Raw genomic sequence first — 25,815 nt, 5'->3', positions numbered from 1 at the left:
TTTGGTGGGATGAGGAGATTGTGAGACCATGTTATATTATATCAGCTGATAGTCACACCACCACAGCGAGGCCCGTCCCTTGTTTGCTCCCCAGGGCTGCACAAATTCATGGAGGTCGAAGTTTTAGGATTCTCGCCACTAATATATTTTGGGTTGATTAATTCATGTCAGCGCCATTGTGTTACTAGATCGGTGTCAAGACACTCTTGGTGAAGACGAATGATTAAAATAAAATGTTATGTAATGGTAGGAGAATTAAAAATCTCGATGTTCAATAAAAATTCAGAACAAATCAGCGACTATATTCAAACCTTTAAAATTTCACTCCGTCAAACAAAACATCATTAAACATTTCAAATAAAATAAAGATACAGAACTAGCAAAGGTTCATCGTATGAGCTTTAAATTAACAATACAGCTCTACAGCAGAATGAACAAGTAATCACTTACAATAGCAAGCGTTGCGGTTTTTAAATAAAGGATTGTGATCAGTATTCTTATTCTAGATCAGTTAGCTGGGCTTATTGAATTGTTTATAATTGAATCTAAATTCGGTTCAGTGGACTGGTTTGAGATGGAATATTAAATTGTCCTCTAAATACATTATTTGGACTCCTTGGTGGCAGAGAGATGTTAAGTGTGCACTTTGCTGTATAGAGTTTTTTGCTACTGAATCGAGTTAAATAGTCCCAGCCATGGGGGACCACACCAATATTTCATATTAGGCCGAGTATGGGAGAAATTTGCATCTCAGTTTCTAAATGGCTTAAGGACTTAAACTTGGGCTTGAAATAACCACAATAAATATGTTCATATTGGCACTATGAAGTATGAGGGTTCAAAATACTTACTTTTGGAGAAAATTCAGAAAAACTGATTTTCACTGGCCGGTTCAAGTTGAAATGAAGTATGCAGTTCGATGTCTACAATTTGTATAGACACAGGGTCCTTTGTAAGGTCATTCTGGATCAGAATTAATTAGGTACTTTAGGCTACGGCTAGAATTTGAGGGTGCTGGTCTTAGCTGGATAGCGCACAAGGTAGTCAAAGGCTGCCGGATAGAGCTAGAATCTTCCGGTGCTGATGGTAGCCGCACAACAATTAGTGGGTGTTGGTGAAAGTTGGATAGAGATGAAGGTTTGGGGGCTGGCTTTTACACCAGTCAATGTTTACTCAAAATATATAATAATTGTAATAATCAATATTGATCCCCGAAGGGCACGCAAATTACATGTCATCGAACTCATAGTCATAGTTATTTCGTCTATATTTTATCAGTTGATTCTGATGACCCTGATCTGCAAACACATTTGAAAGCTTAAACGTTTATATCAAATTCTTTACTTGATAATACTGTCGTAGGTGTTTTATCAGTATAGGTTTGCGCTAGTTGGCAGTGAAATATGTGTTGTCAGGATGGCACGATAAGTGATTTAGATGGGACACTGATATAATAGTGAAAGTTGAGCTGCATATGTTAGGTTGCTATTACGTGTCGGCTGTTCTTTTTGATTTACGAAATCCTGGTAAGTTATGGAGTGGAAACTTTTTGTTTGAAGTTAAAATAATTAAAGTAATTGAGCCCATGTCTTATCAGCACCTGCTTGTGCTATCTTGACAGTGAGAAGACAGTGAAAAATGTGGCATTATATGGTTGATAGTGACTAGTGTGCTAACCGTCTAGTTTTACTTATTCCTTAGGTTATTCTCGGTAGTTGACTTGTTGAGTGCCTGATCTTGCTGATTTACGTAGCCCGGGTAAATTATGTAACAGAAAAGTTGGCCATTCTTCATCGTTTCCTGAGCTTTGTAGTTCTATCATTACACGCTTTGCTGATTTCTTATAAATGCTTATTGAGAAAATGCTAGATGGGCAAGTTATGCGACTAATGTTGTGGTCGGTAATAGCTAATATAGGACCTTTATACAGAACACTAGCGCGTAGATCTGGTTGAGAGTACGTTGTTAGCCAGTCGATATTGTCGTCATAAGACGTGCCATACTTTGGTAAGGTAGCATCCAGAGCATTTCAAAGGACTCTGTGTCTGTACAGATTGTAGAAATCGAACTGCACACTCGATTTTAGTTATATTAGCTTCTGAAGTATATTTAACTTGCACCCTGTGAAAATCATTTGTTCTGAATTTTCTCCAAAAAGTAAGAATTTTGAGCCTACAAAACCTTCATAGTGCCTATATAAACATATAATTATTGCGGTCATTTCAAGCCCAAATCTAAGTCTCTAACCCTTTAAAAACTTTCTTTTTTATGCGCCTAATATGAAACTATTTTCCACAGCTGGAACTATTTAACTCGATTCAGTAGCAAAAACTCGATAAAGCAAAGCACACACTCAACAACACCTCTCTGCTACTAGAGTATTGAGGAAAAGGGAAAAATTTGCACAAACCTACGAATTCCTAAATATGCAGATTGATACATTTATAATTCAATAAAAAAAGAAGACTTAAGTTCAGCACTCCCTTAAAACGAAATATCTGAACGAATACAGCAAAACAATTCATCGTTATCTATTATGAAACCTGGGAAATATATAGAAAAATAAATCCCCAAATTACTCATTTCAGTTAGTAAAATGCTCGCAAAATTCAAAATTTAAAGAAGCGCATAAAATATTCTCCGAACGTTGCCACAACAATGATATTGTATAGCGATCGTTCTAGTGGTAACTTTCCCTAAGGAATTAAAAAATAAATGAATGAAATTGAAGCCAAAATTTTGTAAAGCCTTAGTCATCATTGTCATAGAATTAAACAGTGTTAAAAGTTGCACCAAAAAAATATATAAGCAGTTTTTAGATACACAGAAAAGCTAATATATCTATGGATGTATCGGATCTCGGAACTTAATTCACAGTATTCGAATCTCCTGCAGAATATAGTACAGGGTGCTTACTTTATCGAAATAGCGACTTGAGCTGATCCTCACAATATAGTTTTGAAATCTTAAATCGTCCTGACTTTCGAAATTTCGAATGGCCGATGAGAGAAATATGCACTCAAATAAACAGTTGATAAATAAAGCTCCCGGAAGTTGAAATTAATAACCCAAGTGTTTTTGTTAACTTTATAGAAGGTCCCCCAGGTGTTCATTTAATTTTTACTTGTACGAAGCGTTTGATAGAGGATGTCAATCATTGCACAACAAAAAAGTGTAAACACTGAAAAAGTCCCGTAAATCTTCTCATACCAAGTCATTCTTCTGACATTGAAGCCCCAATAATTTAACCAAATCAATAAATCATGGTCTACGCTGCAATCCTCCTCATAGGCATTCCAAAACAGCGATTGCTATCGGAGCACTCATTTTAGATGAGTTAAGGACGAGGTTTAGAGTTTTAGCAACCCCAGGGTGGGTCTCCCAGCCGAACTTGGCAGTGTCCTTGGTAATGTATTGGTAGGTGATGTAATGCTTGTGAGGATCGGTCCAGTTAGGATCCACTATCGCTACCCAATCCCAGGAGGATAAACTCCACTGAAAAAGAGATAAACATAGTCATTACTTGCTATTGTTTGTTAAATCAGTTTACAGAAATTAACTTTCTTCCCAAGTTCCCAGACATTTTGAACAACAAAAAATCTTTCTACTACATAATACTCACCACTCTTGAACGAACATCTATTAAAACATCGAGCTTATCTCCTTTTTTCCATACATATTTATCTTGTCCAAAGCTGATCAACGGTTTCATATTCGTATTAACGCCCACCTGAAAAATGCATAATTCAAGTGTCTTCTAACAATAAGAACATACGAATCTCTCGTTTATCATTTTATCTTAGTTTTGAATACAAGAGTTACCATTGTTGGAAACTACTGACCTCAAGAAGAGCAGATACTGGTTTATGGTCCGATTGTTTGTATTCAGGGTAGGATTTGTAAACAAGCGGTCTCACGCAGTTCTCATACTTTTCTTTAACTTCAGCTACCTGGGATGATATTTCAAATTTACAATTCATTAGCTTTGCTCAACATTGTTGTTATAATAGCGATTGGACTTCCTGTGGTTTAAATACTAGCTTATTCATGATAACTAAGTAAGTCTGATCAGAATACTTACTAGTGCGCTTCTATCAAATGACGAATTGTGAGTCGCACCGAAGCTCGCTCTGTGTCTATAATTTAGCAGGGGATGCAAAATTTAGGCGATCAGGTGATGCCCATGTTTACATCAGCATATGTACTTAAACGTGGTTATCAAATTACGAACTTTTGTCCCACGTGGTACTCACGTGACAACTCGGAAGAAGTTGAAGTTTTTAAAAGCGCGCTATCGATCACATACTTCAACGATGCAGGAAGCTGCACTTTCATCATTAAAATGGTCGTGCGCGCGGCATAAACAACTATGTTTATCTCACAGGTTGTGAGATATTCTAGGATCTGTAATAATCTTGTTGCTTTTTCTGATAGGGTTTTAAAGTTTACTGATGATTTAATTGAGTTGGGTTTTAGACGGGATCGTCTTAGTAAAATATACTTATCAGTGGTAAAGAGGCATGGGCTAAAGAATAAGTTTGGTATTGGGTGTGGAAATATATTAATGACATAGCTTGACCTATGGCATCCTTTTCTTATGTTGCGAGATATTTGTCGCACGTGTTGAATTTAGTTTTATAATAACTTTGCGGCGGCGCAAATCGGAGTCTTAGAATTACGCGGGAAATTACGCGGGAGTAATTGTAGTTTGGGGCAGTTCGTTGTATGACGTGTCGATTACGTTTACTTAGTACCGTTTTATTACATTTTTTACTTTATCTACCTATCACTATACAGTATACATATTTAATCTTAAATTATCATTTTAGTGGAACTATGTAAAAGGGGATCGTTGCTAGCGTTAAAACTGTTTTAACCCTGCCATAGTCAGTTGAAAGTCTGATAGCATATGTTCCGTTTGATTTGACCAAACTAATGCCTTTCATTGCTTTATAATCTCCAGGCCGGAAGGCTGGCCAAAACAAAGGCTGTGTAGAATACAGTTTGCTGGCAAAATAGCTGTCAGCGACCGAAAACATCAAAGAACAACGTGATATCTACCTTTTCTCGCTCGAGTGTGTTCATCAAGTCCTTGAATCTCTCCGGGTCAGCGACATCAGCTTTATGTATCTTGATAGGAGCCGTGCCGGTAGCCGTGCGTAACATAGCACTCCCTAGAAAACAGAGGTAAGTAACATGTTAACTTCATGTATGAGAGGTTTTAAAACTAATATTTAACGTGATAATGAAATCTGATACACATTTTGTTGCTGTTGATACAGCTACTTATACTGCAGTTGTCATGATGTCATATAGCATTGTAAAATGTCAAACCTGTTGAAGCCGCATATACGGCTGTTTTCTTCATGAGACTTATTGTTCTTTTTCGCATCGCCTCCCAATTGGATCGATCAGAATGCGCATTATCATCTCTCGTTCCCGACTGTTTCTTCTTCTTCTTTTTCTTCTTCTTCTTCTTTTCAGGCTTAGTTACCTCGAGATACTGTTTCGAGGTACATCCGCCGTCAACTTCACAGTGATCAGACAAATCGCTCCCACTCGCTCCGCTAGCATCTGATAAGCCTGAGAAATCTACGGAGAGGACGAAATTAGTTCTATCCGGATTTAGAACAGAGTGTAGGATATAACATTAAAAACCGTCATTATATCAGAAGCGGTATTAATTGTTTTGAGCACAAGATCTTAGGGTAATTTAAATTATTTTCGATATTGTCACATTCATTTTTAATGCTAGTCTTTTTCACTCACCCTTTAGAGCCGCTCTGACATGGTTAGTAGCTAGCACTTGTGCCTGCTGCTATCCATATGGGCGGGATATATGCACATTATTTCATTTTATTTCATTTCATAAGTTCTTATAACAAAATTCAGCTAGCAAACATAATAAGTTATAACTTTATAATACTACTTCAGAATACGACAAAGATTATAGTGGCAATTCCATGGTCTCCAATAATGGACACTCAGTCAGAACTCAAGGTGGTAACTGTAAGACACGCAACATTGTGTACGGCGCGACGTGCAAACTTTGTACTGTTAATAACGTATACGTGGGAAAAACAGTCACCAGCCTCAGCCAACGTGTGAATGGTCATCGCAGTAAATATTATGAGATTTTAGAGGCGAGTAGTAAGGGGAATGTTGAGAGCCACAGAGATTTTGATGACGAGAATGTTTTAGGGGCACATCTTTTTTCAGTTCATAATTTGAGGGAGAGATCTGATTTCAATGAAAGTTTCCATTTTGATATTTTGTGTTCTACATCCCCAGATAATATTAGAAAGTCAGAACAGTTTTATATTAACAAATTGAAGACACTTTATCCGTTTGGCCTGAACAATGTGAATTCCGTTTCTGGAAGCTAATTTTTCATGGTGTCCCGAATTTTATTTTTATATCGTCCATTTTTTGTTTATATATGCAGTCTATCAATTTTTGAATTGCGTCTTTTTGATTTAATGAACTACTGCAGACTCCACATTATTATAGTATATGCCATTAATTTTGTTCCGATTTTAAACTATTCCATTTTGACGAGATGCTAAATTAATTAATTAATTTTTTGAGACTTTACTACATTTTTGATGAGAATTTTTGACATTTTCAAACTAACCATTGATATTCTCAGATTATGTGACTGATTAAATGCTGAAGATAAAAGAAATATATTCATTTTGCTAAGATTATGTTTGCGTTTCATTGCTCAACAGCTGTTCGAAGGATCAAATTTAAGACAAAGATTATAAACATCTAAATTCTTCGTTCAATTAAACCCGATTTTACGTACCAGAAAAAGTCCAGCTAGATAAGCTAGAATCACTGGAGTCCCCCTCACCGTCCCAGTTTAGCGCATGCGCTATTTCCGCGCGCTCTGCTTTGATTCTCCACAGCACACGGTCACACCATGCCGGCACTCGATTCTTCTCACTGGTGTCGTATATATCGGTTTCTGGGAGGAATCAGTGCTTACTATTATAATATCGTTAGTTGTTTAGTGCTACTCGCTTACTTCGGCAGTTATCTTATAATCAGAAAATGAGATGAAACATTGAGCTATTGCTTTCGATAAACATCATGAATTTACGTTCCATATATTTTTAGGAACAAACCTGGGTCAAATTTGTAAGTAGGTTTGAAGGTGATGTCAGCTTCATGAAATCCAATAAAAGCATGACCAGCAAGCTTCTCTTGACGCAACTGATCGTGTTCCATCAAGTCTAAATGTTTGCCGTTTGTTATTGCTGCACGAACCTGGAATTAAGTTCATAAAGATTAAACTCGTTACTTTGGGATTGTTCACATATTACGTAAGCCACTTAAAAAGTTTAGATCCCCACTTTGCCCATAGCTACTGTATATAAGACTCATCAGGCTCAGTACCTCCACATTTATGTCTTCGATCACAAGATTTATTCAGACAAGGAGTGAGGATATACAGAATGGTGACTACGAGCTACTAGCTACTAGCTAAACGTCATGCAAATGGGGGGGGGGGGGGGGGGATGGTGGGACTAATGACAAACTAATTCTTTATTCATGAGCATTGCAAGCAAAGAGTGTGGTAAACAAAAACCCCTCTCAAGAAGAAAGAAAGAAAACAAGTGCTTGGTAGATTGATGTAACAAGCTGCTCATTTGTGACACAATATGGTACTTAGTGTTATGGAGATGAATTTAATCTCAATGCAAATGATCCAAGTTGTTACATAGCCATGATGACTAGGACCTTGATTACTTGATGGTTCAAAACCGTTTTGTGGTGATTAGGGTAATCAAGATGATTGTGTGGCTAAATACTAGACAATAGCCCTAATTGTTAAATATAGAGACCTTCTCTGTACTAACCTCGTCATTTCCGAGCTGTATTCTGTAATTGAGATCTCCAGACCAGAAGAGGTAGTCGTGGTCGTACAAATGCTCTGACAGAGGGTCGTCGAAATCCTGTAACAAGTTGTTTGTTACAATTTGGTGCTGTCGTGATCCTCGTTGTGTATTTCACAGTGCTGCACGCCGCCGCCGATGATTTTCCGGCCACGCCGCCGTTTTCAAATGGCGTACACGGCGTGAACCTGTTTATACTATATACTACCTTACAAGACATATTTATGGCGGCTTAATTTGCGACGACCGAAATTTTGGCGGTCCGAAAATATGGCGAAATTGAACAAAAACCGTCAAATTTCGGACGTCACAGAAAATAAGGGTATTTTTCATCATTTTTTGTGACAGTAAGCAGTAAGGAAATTTCTGAAATTCGGTAAAATCATGTTCAAACTTAGTCTGTATTAAGACTGTAAGACTTTCATGTTAGCACATACATGTATTTTAATGCAAATTTAAACTGTATTGCTTGACATTCAATTCGTCATTGGTGTGGTAATAATTTGTCCCAAGATGCCAGAATTTATTTATTTATTTTACTTGATATTACTTTTTAAAAACAAAATAAAGCAGTGAAGGCACAGTCATTGAAATAAGCTAAAAGATAATGCGACGGATTCTATTACGACGACCGAAATTTTGGCGGTCCGAAAATATGGCGAAATTTTCGGAAAACCGCCACATTTCGTACGTTATAAATATGTCTTGTAAGGTACTAGATATTACGAGCCTCGTGTCAAAATTTAAAACTGTTAATTATTGGCATTATTCTAGAGGAAAATGTAATCTGCAAAATCACGTGACCTCACGCCGATTACGCCGCCGCAGATTTTAACCACACCGCCGCCGTTTTGAAAAAAAAAACCGGCGGCGTGCAGCACTGAAGTTTGATTTCATAAAATTTAATTTCATAAAATTAAATTTTTCTTATCTCCGTAAAACAACATACGTCATTACTGTTACTGTCTCATAGTTACTCATTTTTTGGGTCCTACCATAAATTTGAGCCGATGAAGCATTTTAAACTTATTATCATTGAAAGCAGTTGCAGGAGAACCAATTGTAACAACAACGTGGGTCTAGTAACCAACCAATAATTATTCATTACTCATTAGGGTAAGTAGCTTTTAGACATAATTAGCATTTTAACATATATTACACTTTACAGTCTATGTGCTCATAAGTGATAACGTAGTACGGTGGCTACGGTTGGTTTTGAAATGGCTGATTTTTAATGAGCTCATTTCTAGAAAATCTCTTATATCAAGTCTCAGGACCGTTCTCTTTGCTCAGTCTAAACTCTAACAGATCATGAGATCATTGATATTCCACTACTAGTGACTACGGTGGTGACGAGTAAAATTTTAAATAATATTTTCTAAACAAAGCATGATATCCATCAGGTCTTTTATCGAGCGTTTGTAAGGGATATGGTATCATGTAATACGAATAATTTTATTGAGTCTAGCCTCATATGTTTAGTTGACCTGATATCATATTGCGGAGCCACTTCGTCCAATATCAAAGCATAGACTATTATATCGTTTAATGCACGTCTTTTATTCGAGCGTTGTTGATGACTGCTCACTAAAACTTGTTTGTTTGTATTTCTGGCTCTATTAGAGTATTAGGCAAAGAAGGGCACAAGTTTTTTTTGAGAATATACCCTGACTCAATAAAAACTACTAACAGACATCCCTCAAACAGACCTGGTCTTGTGCTATATAACAATCTTATTATATATTATATATAATAAATATATCTCTACTATAATTCAGAGAATATTCATGTCCTTTATAATATTACCGTAACTTCTGGCTCACGGAACGTTATCAAATTTGATATGCGACTCAAAATTGTTCGATAAAAAACTAAATCGAAAGATATTTTGAATTACTAAATTTTTCTTTATGAATATCTTTCTCATCCAGTCGAAGTTCTTTTGTCGAACTTGAGAACGTGTCGAACTAAAGTCCAGGTAGCGCACTGTAGTTTGACAAAGTCGAACTTTAGGGTTTGTCGAACTACAGTACGTATCGAACTAGAGTGCGTGTTAAACTAAAGTAGGTGTACCGTATGATATGCACCCTGGATTTAGAAAATGGGAAAGCTTGGAGTTTTGGTTATTATCTTACCACTAGAAGACTGTGTGATCAATGATATTAGATTCATCTGACCACATAGGTAAGTCAGCCAACAAATACACATTTTACCAAGGCTGAAAGTCAGCTATGAAGATGCGTGGTTTACCATATAGTCGTTTCACGCAATATCCCTTTAGTGTTTAGTACAGTGCTTCAGTGGGTAATGTATTATGTACTTTATGTATTGCTGAACTCTAGATCTCTAGGTATAGCCGGAGCCCATTCCTAACTCAATCAGATTGTAATCAATCGTCACTGATTGGGTGATCACATGATCTGTCCTGACAGGATCAGGAGGTCTGCCTCGTATAATAATGTATTAGTCTGTGTATTCTGACATTATTAAACAAAGCTTGTACAATTAAGAAGCACGGAAAGGGGTGGCTTTATCCCGCTTTGTCTCTGTTTGTTTGTTTGGGCCCGGACGGTGCCGGTGGTTCTAATGACCATTTACTAAAATACATAGATACAAAATACAATATAGTATAAATATTATAATCAGAAGTTTTATAAATCCTATCCGTCCAAGTTAAACTTGAAAGGCGCTACACGCACGACGAAAACTCCCTTTAATGTGAGCTGAAGTAGACTACTAGTAGTAGAGCTAGTAGCGCTTGAAATTGACAGAACTGAAAACGAAATCTGACAAATGTCGCGAAAACTGACAGTTTTGTGTGCTCAAAGTGTCGAGAAATACTGACAGTGCAAGACTGGGCACACAAGAGTGAGTTAAAACATCCTCCACACAACAAAAACTTGAATACACTAATAATAATCAATTATTAAAAACACACAAGCTCATTCTGCAGTCTTATTAGTCTTATCAGTACTCTTTATAGCACCGTTTCTGATAAAGTGTAGCTTATCAGGCTGCTCAGTTACCAGTTTTTTCATGTCCCTGACGAGTTCTCTTTGCTTGGCTCTCTGTTCTGGAGATCGATCTGGGCTGATAAAAACAGTTTTAAACTTTTCCGTTGCTCGCAGGTTTCTCGATTTAGCGAGAATCTGATTAACAATTGTTGCACTTGCCGCAGTCACTTTAACTGGTCTCACAGCCTTGCCAGGTTTGAGCTTTCCGACTCTACTAGCTTCGATTCTGGGTTTCTCTCCGATTGCTGAGAACACTTCACTGACCACGGTGCTGAGCTCCTCATTGTCCTGCTCCGATAAACCAAAAATCATCAGATTTTTGTTTCGGTCTTCCTCCTGTACCACAGTTTTCACAGCTTTCTTGATCATTTCAGAACTGACAGGCTTCTGAGATTCTGGACAATTCGCCTGTAATACCGAGCTGAAGGATTGGAATTCAGCCTTGACAGACTCTCCGACTGACGATTTAACTGACGTCTGCAACGATTCCAACTGTTCATTTTTGCAGGCTAGTAGTTCTGACTGCAGCTTAATGATGGTCTCCTGTGTCTCGAACATAAGATGTTTAACTGAGTTTGAGGCCATCTTGTAGTCCGTGGATACGACACCAGTGAACTCCTCCAAATATCTTAACGCATCGTGCAACAAGTCACACGCAGTGTTCTTAGTCATCTTCTTCACGCACGAAGGGGATAGTTGCTTCATTGCTGTGATCTCCATCTCGTACATAGCCTTGCTGAGAAGTTCAACTGAGTCACCCCTTAACATGTTGATCTCCTTTTCACCATACTCGCTGGGCGGGATGGTCATGGTCGTGTAACACGGTGATACACAAACCACTGTAGCTGCACGTTACAATCAACAGAGATAAGCACTAAGATAAGAGAGTAAGAAAAGAGCAACGTATGCAATTAGTGTAATACTGAGAGGGGGAATAAGCAAACGACACGTTTGCTAATCCAGAATGCTGTTTTAGACTTTAGTTAATAACTTGTTCGGTGTAACAGGGCCAGTAATTTATTTGGTGTTTATTTCTTGTTATATACAATATAATATTTATATATAAATACTAGAGTTTATGAAGTTACTTTAGACTCTAATGAAACCAGTCAGTGCTAAATGGACATGTATGTCATTTTGTTGTTCCTCCATGATTTACAAGCCTGACAAGACGTTAAATGTGATTAATACGCCAACAAAAACCACCTGGTCAATGGTTAGGTGGTTAATCCAACAAAAACCACCTGGGTAATCCTGGTTGAGCGCTTTATTAAAATATTGCGTTCTATTATGTTCCATGTAACAACATCAAATATATCTCCGTATACTTATTAGTGCTCACAACATCAGTCATCAAGCCTTGCTTAGTTTAATGTGATAGTTTCCATTTTAGACCCTCATGACTCTCATGATGATTAAATGATTAACAGTGCATATTACTCGGAACAACTGCAGTGCAAAGATAATTATTTATCCACATCTTTGTTCCATTTTTTTCCCCATGTGGCATCTTTAACACGTGACTAAATCACAACAAGAGTTTGTTACCAGCATCACGGACAAAGGATACTCTGAATCTCATCAACTCAGAAGACACTCTCTGCCACTCTCATAGAGCCTGGCAAACTCTAACCACAGGTTGGTCAGGCAGTGGCTCACACTCTGTTGATATCTCTATATAATGAGATTTGTTTTGAGGCCTCTCAGCTTCCCTAGTTGAGTGTGTCCCACAACCAAGCTCATTGCCTAGAAGTCCTACTATTTATTATAATGAATCTGGGCATACGTGGCGTGTACAGCTCCAAAAACCAAAACCAAAACCAAAACCAAAACCAAAAGAACATATTTTCTGCTAAGTCTCATAGAAAACCTTCTAAAACTGTAATTTGACTTGTTTTGTAGCCTGAAATTCACAGCTTTGTTTTTCAATAGATTTCTACAGGTTGAAGATCTTAAATTTATATATTACTGTCTTATCTTTGTCTTCTTTGGAGATTTTTAGACCGACCTGTGTTTCCGTAGCATAATATAACATTGAAGTCTTCCATTATATCTATTATCTATTATAATGAATCTGGACATACGTGGCGTGTACAGCTCTACAAACCAAAACCAAAATAATGTGATAGTTGCCACAATATAGAGATTTCCTGGTCAGCCTAATACGTATGTAGCTTTAATGAGAGTACTTTTGTCAGAAGTATAGTAATTAGTAACATGTCATTAGCTTATTACTAGGTGTTGCTCTAGGCAGCGGTGAGCGGAGAACGTTACATTTCAGTTTTCCATGAGGCGCGTTTTAGCAGTTGTTCAATTTAAATATATTTGGTCTTTTAAAGTGTTTTTTTTTTCAATACGAGATTGGGGACGGGTTCTATAAAAAAACAACAAATGTTTTGTCATAATTATCTGAGCTGTTGAAGCAGGTAAAACCATTTGTTTTTTTTCTTGACAACTGACCAGGTGGCATTTAAAATGTTCTATTTTTAGCTATTTAGCAGTAAAAGTGGGTCACGTTAAAGTGATGGGCACGCTTGATGATTTATAATCAGTAAAATGTTCCGTCGCCAAGCCTGTTGGTTCTCAGTGAAGAACATTTTGAAGTCTTTATCTTTTTTAAATTCGTACGCCGTCAGTTATGAAAAAAATGAGCTGATTTTTAATTGCATTTATGTTTGCACCACGTGTTTTTATCAAACCACGTGTTTATGTTTGCACCACGTGTTTATGTTTGCACCACGTGTTTATGTTTGCACCACGTGGTTATGTTTGCACCACGTGTTTATTTTACCTGTTCACTCATGATGTTCCAGTATTCCTCATCTCTGATGTGAACCTGGTCCATGTGTGCTGAGAGGTGGGTGTTTACCATGGCAACCGTCTTGTCGTACAATCTGAACCTCACGCTTGTCCCTCCCTGAAAAAAGGAAATATTTTGTAAACAATATGTTCCAATCATTCGAATTTAAATATACGTTTTTGTGCAGTTACATGAAGCTTATAACTGGGTTATGATGGACGAACAGGCTGGATCCCTCGTTGTTTACTAGACTTCAGCTGTGGTTTAGACTAACGAACTTAATGACTATATTTTTATATTAATGGACAGACTCAGGTCTCAGGACAAAGTCGCAGTAAATAGATGGCTTTCTTTTATTTATTTTAGCTCTGTTATAATTATATATTATAACGCCTATATGATAATACTCTTAACAACTATATACAGAAGACGCTATATATTCATTAAGATTTCAGACTGTCGTTTGTCTAATCAACCCTGAATAAGTTATGCCACACTTGTAGCTTAGACAGCTGTCCAGCATACGTTGTTCCTTGTTATTTCCCCAGCGACGTTGTTATTGCCTCGCTAAACTCTGACTATTGTTGCGCTGGAATTAGCTTTGTACTCGAACGAACATCCAACTTCTATAAAAGCTCTACAACAAGCGGCTTTGTACAAATAGGATGTGACGTTGATGTTGATGTCTAGTACCGAAAACTCTCCAATCATGGCAATTGGCAGTCCAATGGTTTTGTTTCTGAACTTGCTCGAGTAAAGCCATTGTTATAAAGTTATTACATAACAACGCGAACATGGTTCTCGAATCTCGTAGTTACCCTCACACATTGACGTTTGAACATACAAGTTTTTGTGGGATCAATGGTCATTCTGACCTTTATTTTCATTCCATTTGGTGTGTCAAACCACCTGCTATTGATAATTCAGCATAAAATAAGAACTGTTGATGTACGTGATCACTGATCACCAGGGCCAATTCTGCGGGCAGGGGTGGGGCGATCAGTCAACCACGGTTACTGCACTGGCCATCTGGCTAATTACTGGATATCATGCCGTTATGGTTCCGTTAAACTATGGAGGATATGTAAAACATGCAACAGCTGGCCACGATTTTTAATAAGCTCTATTTTTAATAAGCTCTATGAGGTTTACTGTTTATTCCATGATCTATATAATAATTGTAAGCCTTCTTAGAGATACTGCTGGTGCCGTGGAGGCCTAATAAATTAGTATACTTATATAATATATAACTCCTTCGTCTCGTTACAATTACTATCAAGTTCTCCAGAAGCCTGCTATAATTAAAAGTATTATATTAAAGTTAGGACTGCATTGTAAGGGAATCATGTCAGTGCTGTTTCTCCATGTGCTTATTGATATTATTATTAACTCTGTTAACTATTGTGCTGAGTTAAATACGTCAGATTCCAAACGGTTCAGAGAAGAAAGGAGGGCCTATCAAGCTTAATTAAGCTATTACAAAGTTATCGTATTAATTTAATTTGGCAGTTACCTAGTAACGAATACAACAATTTGACGGACAGTTGGCTAGGTCAGATCATAAATATTAAATACGTGAATCGTGATCAAAGTGGTGCTGTAACTTGTTGGATTAAAGATCCGCAAACTTTGTCAGACTTGGAAAGTTGTAGGTTCTGAGTTTCTGCTCAGAAACTTCTTTCACTCCTTATACCGCAATCTCAACAGCAAAGTCTAAATGACTCAGTTTTACTCGATAGATGTAAATATTTCGCCCTCAATTTTATTTCTTTATAATGTAAAATAGTAACCTTATTGCCGTAGGTTCCTCCGAAGCCAGTTTTTGTGTACTCTGTTTGAATATGAGAAATGAAGGGAAGGTGCTGTTTCTTGGCGAACACGGCTATCTGCATTATCGACATCGTCACCAGCTTTATCTGAAACCATTTTATAGTTTAGTTTTTAAAACTTGTGTTTGGAATTGACTACTGATATACTTTTAAGTACACTTATTAATGTCGTTTGAGCGACAGGTACTTTTCTCCGGCACATAATTATAAATTAAACTAGATTTCTATTAGAGAATATTTTATTATTAATGAACTGGATTGGTTGCTATTCGCCGCCTCGTTTTTATTAGATCTTGACACTTTAATTAAGGTAAGTGCAGTATACATTGAATAATAGGCGAGATAAGAAATATAACGGATTTTTATTTTCATATTTTGGGCTTTGTGTAAATTAGAGTTTGTACTGTAAATTAAATCATTGTCATGTAGTGTTGGTGCTTTAAATTGCTTACTAATGAATCGTATTTATTGTCCTAACTAGTGACTAAATATCGACTCATGAAAAGGAAATATAGGCACTAATATCTCGATTTAAAAATAAAAGCTTTATTATACAATCACTGAATCCGTGAATTGAGATTTCTCAATTAAACCATTATATTTAAATCTGATTTTCTGTTAAAATAATGTAATATTGAAAGATTGTACATTGTAATGACGCTCTGATCTAGATCAATGATTTTGGCTGTGCTGTTCTTGTTCTCAACGATAACTCAGATAAAATCTGCCTTTGTTGGTGAGTACGAAATATCTAAAATAAAAAAAAAGAACACGATTTATTTAATAATTAAGTTTATAAATAGATAATAATTTAATTATCTAAGATTTCTTTCAAATAGAACCTGACTGACCGGCGCCCGACCGACCTGCCTTGTCTGTTCTATGACCGAAATATTATTAGTTATCACTTTCAGAATACGAGATACTAATAGTGGAGAAAGGTACTGGTTCCAGTTTAGGAAGTGAATATGTCGGGATGTTCGTCCCAAGAGACACAGTCGTATGCAGTAAGTATTTCCGAGTTCTTCAAACAGTTTCCAACATTATGCTCTGACGAAAAGGCTTCATTCTTTAAGAATACAGCCCAGTTGAAGTTTCTTTCGAAAGGACCATCCCTGCACCACGCACGAACTCATTTCCCGATGATCTTTGTAAACGTTTATAATCAGATCCCACATTTGTAACTTGTGGTCAGATAGTCTATTCTGAATACCACAACTTAGCTGTGTACACATTTAACAAACTAACCCCTCCTACCATCAGATACACGAGCCTATCTTCACTACACCACCAAGACACTGTTCTATTACACACCAACCCACTGGTGCTTCACCAGTGCTTACTATAACACCATCAAAGGGTGCTCAAATGGTTTGGGATTCTTCTACACCAATTCTTTCAAGAACGACCCCCTGAAATCTACATTCAATACGCCTATCAATAGTAAGTGTATTAATCGTTTCCTATTCATCTTAAAGTTTGAAAATATGGCGGATCTGTAGCTGTAACTGTTTTTCTCTTTTTCTCATTTCTATCGAAATTCCTTCCACCAAACCATCTAACCCCTTTTCAACAGTTTATGAAGGGTGTTTTGTTCCGGATGTGCACAAAGCCACCGAAGTGAGGACCTCTGTTACTAACGGAGCGAAAGTGGGAGAAGAGATAACAGTTTCGTGTCTGATCTTGGGGACAGAAAGTTCCTTTGTCAGACAGGGAACACGTGGGAGCCACCTGACGTGGCAGGTGCTTGTTTAGGTAAGACACGTCACACACAAGTTAAATGGAAATTACAGGTGTTGTATTGTGAGACTCAGGTTATTACAAAAGTACTGCTGAGCTACACCTTTCCAGCTGGTTCATACAAAACTCACCATTCTCAGTAACATAATCTCATAACATTTGTCACTGAGTACGTTGAGTCATCAGGTGGCTCAAATTTGGAAAATATGGGTGCGGTAAATCGGGATTAACCCATAGATCTTACCCCTCCCACCCCCACCCCGGGCCTCACAACTCACATAACGCCTCCCCCGTTGCCATATTTCTTCATCAGCACTTACCACAGTGATTGCATGACATGATTCTGGATGATAGATCGTCAATCAATAAAGAGCATGAAATGAGACGAGAAAGTTCGTTTACCTAACTCAGATATCAAATAAAACATTAGATAAGTAGAAACAAGCTCTTATAAATCAAGAGGCTTGCATATAATGAACATATTGACACGGGTGCAGAGTTGAGTCTGTACGGAGCCTAGTAGTTTCAGATCCTTGTTTAACTTGCCGTACAGCAAGGTCATCCACTACTTTAGCCCGGCGAGGCACATAACTCCCTCTACAACTCCATATCAAATGTTTCATATATACTAGCCAAGTTCACAAGATATATTCTTGTGTTTGAGAAGAGCTCGTTAGAACTGCTTCCTTTCCCTTTCTTTATACCATAATGATCATACAAACATGATAACTATGATAAAAAACAACATCGTGAATCAAGATACACAGATACACGGCGGATGTATCACAGAAATATGCAATAAAAGGATCCGATCATACGGTTTATGGAGAAGTGATAACGGATCATCACGGGGTTCGGACTCTACGGCGTAAGACTCTACGGCGGGTTAGGGTTAGGGTTAGGGTTAGAGTCTTACGCCGTAGAGTCCCGGACCCATCATCACATCTGGATTATGTTGCTCAGTGAAAACTTGAACGAGGCATTTCAATAAAAAACTTGAACGAAATTGGCCTGTATGATGGGTGGTTTTGATATTTTACAACTGAAATATCAATGGACTGTGAGGGTTAAATAATAATAATTTCTTATATTCTCTTCAACAAAAGTTTTTCTTTCAGGATACCCATTACAAAATGTAGTAGGTTGATTGTTGAAGCACTTATTTTGATAATATATTTTGTAATATCTTCACTGTGTCCATATACCTAATTTATCTGAAACAAGATCTCAGTTTTATTATACTTGTAATTCTTATTTAATCATTATAATGTAAAAGAGGAGAAAATATAAATTCCCTATATTATTATGAGGAAGTTGGTTTTCAACAATTTAATCATTTTTATTCATTTTATGAATCATCTATGGAATATCACACCTATGTCAAGTTGAGGCATTAAGTGTTTAATCCGATCAAGTGATTAACCTGAGTAAGTGATTGAGCAAGAGGAAAGAGCCCTATAAGCTCCTATTATAGTAGTCTCACTCTCCCAACAATAGCATTGTAAGCTGTACCAGCGTGCTATTATTATAAACACAATATTATATAGGGAGAACTCAGTGCAAATAGGAGATAAGGCCTCAGTTGTGCGACGTGCGTGTGGACTCCTAACTCCTAAATAATTAATGAACTAGACTAAAACAACGTGAGCATCTGTTAAGGCTCATGACAGATAATAGTACAGTATTCCCTATGAAAATAGAATTACACTTAGATATTTAATATTAGAATCTTCAACCTTCACCAGAGCTGAGAGCGTCCCATAACCCAGTCATAAGTAAGTAAGTAGTAAACTAGACTACAACAAAGACCTGGAGTGGAGATAACAAAGGCTATACTAGGAGCTAGACTATAACAAAGGCGAGGTGTCAGCAGTAGGGATTTATATAACACCCAGAATGACATCCAGTGGATCAGTTGTGGATTTGTAAACCACCGAGAGGAGTTGGCAGTGCGCGAGGCTCATGACAGAAAATAGTACAGTATTCCACCCCCTGTAAAGCTGTAAGAACGCAGTTATTTGGGCAACATTTTTCTGGGGTGAATTGTGATCTCTATTAGGAACCGACCAGATATCCGGCTGAATCCCGTCCCGGTCGGATATCTGGATTTAGTATCCGGTTCCAGTTCTGGTTAGGTTTCGACGAAATTGGCCGAATATTTAACCGAACATTTCTTTTCAAAATGTTTTTCTAAAATCCTGGAAAGCATATTTTTAGTCTAAATAAGTCTCAAAAACATTTTATTTTATATAACGTTCGATACTGTTCAGTTTTTGCAAAGTTATTTTCCACGATTCTCTGGATTGATTTATTTGTGGTGCGCGGTACTACATTGATCAAATAAATCGTCAATTTTTACCATGCACGGATCCTACTCATTTATGGAAAATATTATAGTATGTAAATATTTTGCACTTTTTATCAAGTTAATCTGCTCGCCTAAAATAAAATATGATTATCCGGTGCGCCACATGTTTCACTTGAAATGATTACTGGTAATACATTGTAGGGAAAATTGATCGTGCGTGGTGTTATCGCAGCGAAATTCTTGTTTGAGACCTATCATAAAATTATTCATCGAACTGATAGCCGATGAAGCATTAATTGTAACTTATTTATTATTATCATTGAAAGCAGTCGCAGGAGAACCAATTGTAACATCGAGAGCTCATAAATAGTACGTGGGTCTAGTAACGAACCAATCATTATTCATTACTAATTAGGGTAGGTAGCGTTTAGACATGACTAGCAGGAACCGAGGAACCCGTCTAACCCTAAAATGGTGTCAAGACTCGAGAGACTTAAATAATTATTACCTATCTAATTCGCGTTTTTGAAACCACTTGGGAGTCAAAATTTTGGGCACTAAAATTCTTATTCCTTGGCCAATTGTTTATTTTTTCATGCTGATTTTTAAAGCATTAAAGCATTTGACCCAGTCAAAAAAGTTTCCGTTGTAAATCTTTTACGGTTTTTGCGGAACGTCGCGTTAAAGTTGATGCCGTGGTGTCAGTAAAATAGCACGGATCCATAAACATGATATATATCCATATACATGATTTGCACTCGCCTCTGGCTTTAGAGTGACACCACGACATTTTGGTAATGGTTTTCTCTCCTATTTGGATTTCGGACTTTCGATTTATTTTTTAGCAACGCCGATCTAAGGTTATTATACTGAATATATAGATCTATCTTTGTAAACCTTGTAAACCTGTAACCCTTGTATAGAGAATTTACCATCTTCGCAAAATTAAAAACCATATTCTGTGAATCTGTGTAAAACATCTCAGTTCTCATACAGTTCCGCAGTATTTTCCTTTCTCTATATTCTAGTCTAAAACGTATGTTGACACATTATGACGTCCATCAACCAACCCTCATTCCAAATCTTTACCCCTTGAATTTGGAGCATGGACCTTAAAATATGCTTAAACGTATCTAATTAACTGATCATAGTGGCAGGAGGAAACAATCTTAATTTTTCACTTTTCTTTATACAAAATTAATTAAGTTAAACTTTTTAGATATCGTCCGATGTTCAAATTACCGTTGTCGTTATTTATCTTTTGGTACCTGCACCGCGGACAAGTCAGTGGAATAGTCAGTCCAGCTCCCAGTAAAACACCTAGTCCAGCTCCCAGTGAAGCAAGTGGACTCTATGGTAAGATGCTTTGAAGTTTGAACTAGGTCCCAAAGTCCCAATGAAGTTAATGATTAAAAATTGAACAAATATAAAGTTGTTAATGAAATATTTAGAGTTTCAGTGCTGTTAATATTTCCGTTACCAGATTACGAATTATTGATAGTAGAAGGAAGTTCGTTAAATGAAGGTTTTAATGGACTCTACGTTCCGAGGAAAGAAAACTGTTGTGGTGAGAAAGTATCAGTTTTTTAAATGCTTAATGAGATTGCTTTCAATTTAAGTTAATTGAAGAGTTAGTAAATAATGTAATGAATCATAGTTTAGCAACTATTGCTGCCGTATTTGAAATGTAAATTAAATATTCTGAACCGCTTTTCAATACCCAGGAAAGCGAGCCTATCTTCACGAGACCTCAGGAAGTTTACTGTACTACGTGACAGGGCGCTGGTGTCTGACACCCAAAAAATGGAATACAGTCACTGAATGCAGTGCAGGTTGGGGGTTTTATTGGACTAAATGGTATACGTGTGAGGATGATGTCTTGAGCTGCACTAACTGGGGCGAAGATGTGATTACAGGTACAATTTTAAGCTTAGATAATCCATCAACATTAAGACAATGATCATTGAATGCACTCTATCTACAGAAAAATCGCTTATTATTGAGTCTAGATAGTCTAAAAACTAATACCAGAGCTAACTATTATTGTCTCAGTGCAGGAAGGTTGCAGACTGGACAAGTTTCACCCCCAACTAAAACACTCCTCCCCACCCTACACAGTTGTTGGAGGAACACTGACTCTAACATGCCTGTCTGGGCCTGAGTCTGCGTCTGTGTCTGAGTCTGTGTCTGTGTCTGAGTCTGAGTCTGTGTCTGAGTCTGTGTCTGTGTCTGTGTCTGAGTCTGAGTCTGAGTCTGAGTCTGAGTCTGAGTCTGCGTCTGAGTCTCCGTCTGAGTCTGTGTCTGAGTCTGTGTCTGAGTCTGAGTCTGAGTCTGAGTCTGAGTCTGAGAAACTCTTTGAGTGCCTGAGTGGCAACACTTTCAACCCGGAGATAACAGAGAATTTTTGTGAAGGTGGCACTTCGATTGGTTTGTTAATTGTATACTGAAACATCAGTTATATAGAGAGATATTATATATATAATGCAGCTGCATTTTTACAATTTCCCGTCGATACCATAAATCATCTTATAAATTGCCAAGCTAGCACTATATTAATATGATACAAGACGTAAGGTTATCAGCGGAACATAACTTCTGATATAACTGATCTCATTATGTAAGACAGGCCGCTTCATTAACCCATTGTATTTCTCAGACTGCACAGGTTTTGGCACCTCCCTCACCGACATGGTCCCTGACAGTAAACTACACTATCCTATCAACTACGGTTCAATAGTCCCCGTCAAGTGTAGACCACCTGGGATAAGACAACGAGGCGAACTTGAGGCTAGATGTGAAGGTGGAACTGTCTTCTCCAGTTCTCTTCTCTGTACACATCCTCCAGGTGAGCTCATGTTACCAGATATTTCGGTGTAAACTTGATATATTATAGGGGGGGGGGGGTGTCATGTCCGTCTATGTCCGCCTATGTCCTGTCCTTTTTGGATTCTATGAGACAACGGACGTGTTTTTGGGACATTGGCGGACACGGACGGACATTGGCGGACTCGGACGGACATTGGCGGACTCGGACGGACATTGGCGGACTCGGACGGACATTGGCGGACCCGGACGGACATTGGCGGACTTGGACGGACATTGGTGGACATTAGCGGACATTGGTGGACATTAGCGGACAAACATTTTGAGGACTGAAGAGTACTGAGGAGGATGGCCGAGGAGGATGGCTGAGGAGGATGACTGAGGAGGATGACTGAGGAGGATGACTGAGGAGGATGACTGAGGAGGATGACTGAGAGGGAGGAGAAGGATCAGGAAGACCCAGGAGGAGGAGGAGGAGGACCCAGAAGGAGGACCTAGGAGGAGAAGGAGGAGAACTGAGGAGGATGACTGAGGAGGAGGAGGACTCAGGAGGAGGACTCAGGAGGACTGAGAAGGAGGAGGACTGAGAAGGAGGAGGACTGAGGAGGATGACTGAGAGGGAGGAGGAGGAGGAAGAGGAGGAAGAGGACTGAGGAGGAGGAGAAGGACTGAGGAGGAGAAGGAGGACCCAGGAGGAGGAGGACCCAGGAGGAGGAGGACCCAGTAGGAGGACCCAGGAAAAGGCCCAAGAAGGAGGAGGAGGACTGGGGAGGAGGAGAACTGTTGAGGACTGATGAGGAGGACTGAGGACGAGGAGGATGAGTAGGAGGAGGACTGAGGAGTAGGAGGAGGACTGAGGAGGGGAGGAGGAAGAGGACTGGGGAGGATCAGGAAGACCCAGGAGGACCCAGGAGGAGGAGGAGGACTGAGGAGGACTGAGGAGGAGGACTGACGATGACTGAGAAGGAGGAAGACTGAGGAGTACTGAGGATGGCTGAGGAGGATGGCTGGGGAGGATGGCTGAGGAGGATGACTGAGGAGGATGACTGAGAGGGAGGAGGAGGACTCAGGAGGAAGAGGAGGAGGACTCAGGAGGAGGACTTAGGAGAAATGAGAAGGAGGACTGAGGAGAACTGAGGAGGAGGAGGAGGAGGAGGACTGAATAGGAGGAGGGAGAAGGAGGGGGACTGGGAGAGGACTGGGGAGGAGGAGGACTGATGAGAAGGATGAGGAGGAGGACCCAGGAGGAGGAGGACTGAGGACCGAGGAGGAAGAGGAGGAGGATGAAGAGGAGGAGGAGGACCCAGGAGGAGGAGGACTGATGAGGAGGACTGAGGAGGACTGAGGAGGATGGCTGAGGAGGATGACTGAGAGGGAAGAGGAGGAGGAGGAGGAGGAGGACTCAGGAGGAGGAGGAGGAGGACTGAGGAGGACTGAGGAGGACTGAGGAGGAGGAGGAGGAGGAGGACTGAATAGGAGGAGGAGGAGGGGGACTGGGGGAAAACTGAGGAGGAGGATGGAGGACTGAGGAGAAGGATGATGAGGAGGACTCAGGAGGACTGAGGACTAAGGAGGAAGAGGAGGAGGATGAAGAGGAGGAGGAGGACCCAGGAGGAGGACCCAGGAGGAGGACCCAGGAGGAGGACCCAGGAGAAGGAGGAGGACTGGGGAGGAGGAGGACTGTTGAGGACTGATGAGGAGGACTGAGGACGAGGAGGAGGAGTAGGAGGAGGACTGAGGAGGGGAGGAGGAAGAGGACTGAGGAAGATCAGGAAGACCCATGGGGAGGAGGAGGAAGAGTAGGAGGAGGAAGCATCTAAATGTTATTTCCATATTTGTCCGTTTTTGTCCATTTTTGTCCGTTTTTGTCCGCTCTATTTTTTATCCGTTTTGAAAATATAGGGTACCGAACGGACAAAAAACATGATCCCCCTATAACAGCAAAAATTGAACATTTTATTTAGCAATTTAGGTGTCCATTAATGTCCGCCTATGTCCGCCTATGTCCGCCTATGTCCGTCTATGTCCGCTTATGTCCGCCTATGTCCGCCTATGTCCGTCTATGTCCGCCTACGTCCGCCTATGTCCTGTCCTTTTTGGATTCTATGAGACAAGCGGACATAGACGGACGTGACACCCCCCCCCCCCCCCCCCCCATTATACTTATAAAGTGATGACTATAATTGCGATCACATGTCTTGGAAAGTTTAAAGAAAAAAGCCGGTATGTTTATAAATTATATTGTATTCGAAATATGCACGAAATCCAATGACATTCAAAAACTAGGGTCTTTTGAATATCATTGCGATGTAGTGAAATCACGAGTATGAAATTGTATCTAGAATGATTAATTACATGTACAATGTTAATCAATGTTTCAAATCAATACTTTGATAGTTAACAGAATATAATCTAACTTAGTGTGTTATAATACTTATATAATAATTACATATTATGTGAAGTTAAAGATACTGAATTATCTACTAACCCTGTAGTATCCCTGCTTGCTGAGAATCCTGTCTGCTTCATTCTCCCAATCATCTGTGTCACCTAGCTCTTGGAATCTGAAGTTTAGAACATTTTAATACATTATTCCTCTATCATGTCGTCGTGTTAGGGAAACTTACTTTCAACTTCAAGAGTTGCTGTTATTGACGGTTGACAGGTTACAGGTTTACGTATTTAAAACTTATTAAAGAATTGGTGTCATTGTGTTGATTTTCAGATCAAGTACCAGCAAAATGGAGTTTAGTGTATTAGGTTTTCAGTGAAATGTTGTCTTAGATTCGGCAGCAGCTGGGAACCTAATGAACAAGAAATGCGGCCTGCATATAAATGGTTAAACTATAAACAATACTTACTCAATATATTAACAAATTCAAATTGTCGACGGTACGCGATAGATTTGTTACCTGGGGACCTCAGGTTATTATGTTCATAAACAGAGATTCGGCGGAATGACAGGCTGAGCGCGGGCCATGGTAATAGATTTGTTAACAATTGCTTGTAATATGTTGAACTACTGGGTTGCACTGCGCAGTACATTCGAATTGAACAATTATATTATATTAATTGTTGTAAGTGCAATTAAGTCGTGGTGAGTCCGGCAGCTGGGAACCTAATAAAAAATATGTTTAGCTTATCAAATACCCAATACCCAAATCACACCAACCCCCCAACTCACCCAAGAGATATGATATCAGGATCGAGTCCCAGACCAAGGAGGGGCGCTATACTCTCTCTGGGTCGGGTATTACCGGTATTGTAGGTAACAATATGCACCTTCAGTGATGTTGCCATGACATGGGTGGTCGTCAGGAGTAGTAGTAGTAGTGCTATCAATACATTGTGGTGGCGTGTTATCATGTAATTAACATGGTATACTTTCCTCACTAAAAAG

At 38.8% G+C, this 25,815-nt stretch overlaps 1 protein-coding gene across 2 annotated transcripts; it reads right to left on the bottom strand.

The window, feature by feature from the left end:
- Positions 1-270: 270 nt before the first annotated feature.
- On the bottom strand, positions 271-25,815 carry LOC134822908 (uncharacterized). Of its 2 annotated transcripts, none has more exons than XM_063834184.1 (12): positions 25,600-25,815; positions 24,904-24,979; positions 15,506-15,631; positions 13,707-13,832; positions 7,866-7,961; positions 7,131-7,272; positions 6,809-6,970; positions 5,335-5,592; positions 5,062-5,174; positions 3,843-3,950; positions 3,623-3,730; positions 271-3,495 (listed from the first exon to the last, which is right to left on the bottom strand). In XM_063834184.1, exons 1-12 carry the CDS (start codon positions 25,779-25,781, stop codon positions 3,286-3,288), a joined length of 1,707 nt encoding a protein of 568 aa, XP_063690254.1. In that variant the 5' UTR covers positions 25,782-25,815; the 3' UTR covers positions 271-3,285. The 2 variants fall into 2 exon arrangements, with proteins under 2 accessions (XP_063690254.1, XP_063690255.1); XM_063834185.1 differs by having other exon boundaries at positions 3,184-3,495; positions 5,335-5,583.

The sequence above is a fragment of the Bolinopsis microptera genome, chromosome 11 (genome assembly GCF_026151205.1).
Source record: "Bolinopsis microptera isolate Bmic1 chromosome 11, MBARI_Bmic_1.0, whole genome shotgun sequence".
Taxonomy (NCBI): domain Eukaryota; kingdom Metazoa; phylum Ctenophora; class Tentaculata; order Lobata; family Bolinopsidae; genus Bolinopsis; species Bolinopsis microptera.
The sequence above is the reverse complement of the archived record's forward strand: the minus strand, read 5'-3'. Positions and strand labels throughout refer to the sequence as shown.

Bases quoted from the DNA above. Each gene is read 5' to 3' on its own strand.
- LOC134822908 (XM_063834184.1), bottom strand. From the start codon at position 25,781: ATGATAACACGCCACCACAATGTATTGATAGCACTACTACTACTACTC. The intron at 13,833-15,505 runs GTTACTATTTTA...TCCTTTTTTCAG, and splicing joins GAGGAACCTACGGCAATAAG to GGAGGGACAAGCGTGAGGTT. The intron at 5,593-6,808 runs GTACGTAAAATC...TCCTCTCCGTAG, and splicing joins ATCTAGCTGGACTTTTTCTG to ATTTCTCAGGCTTATCAGAT.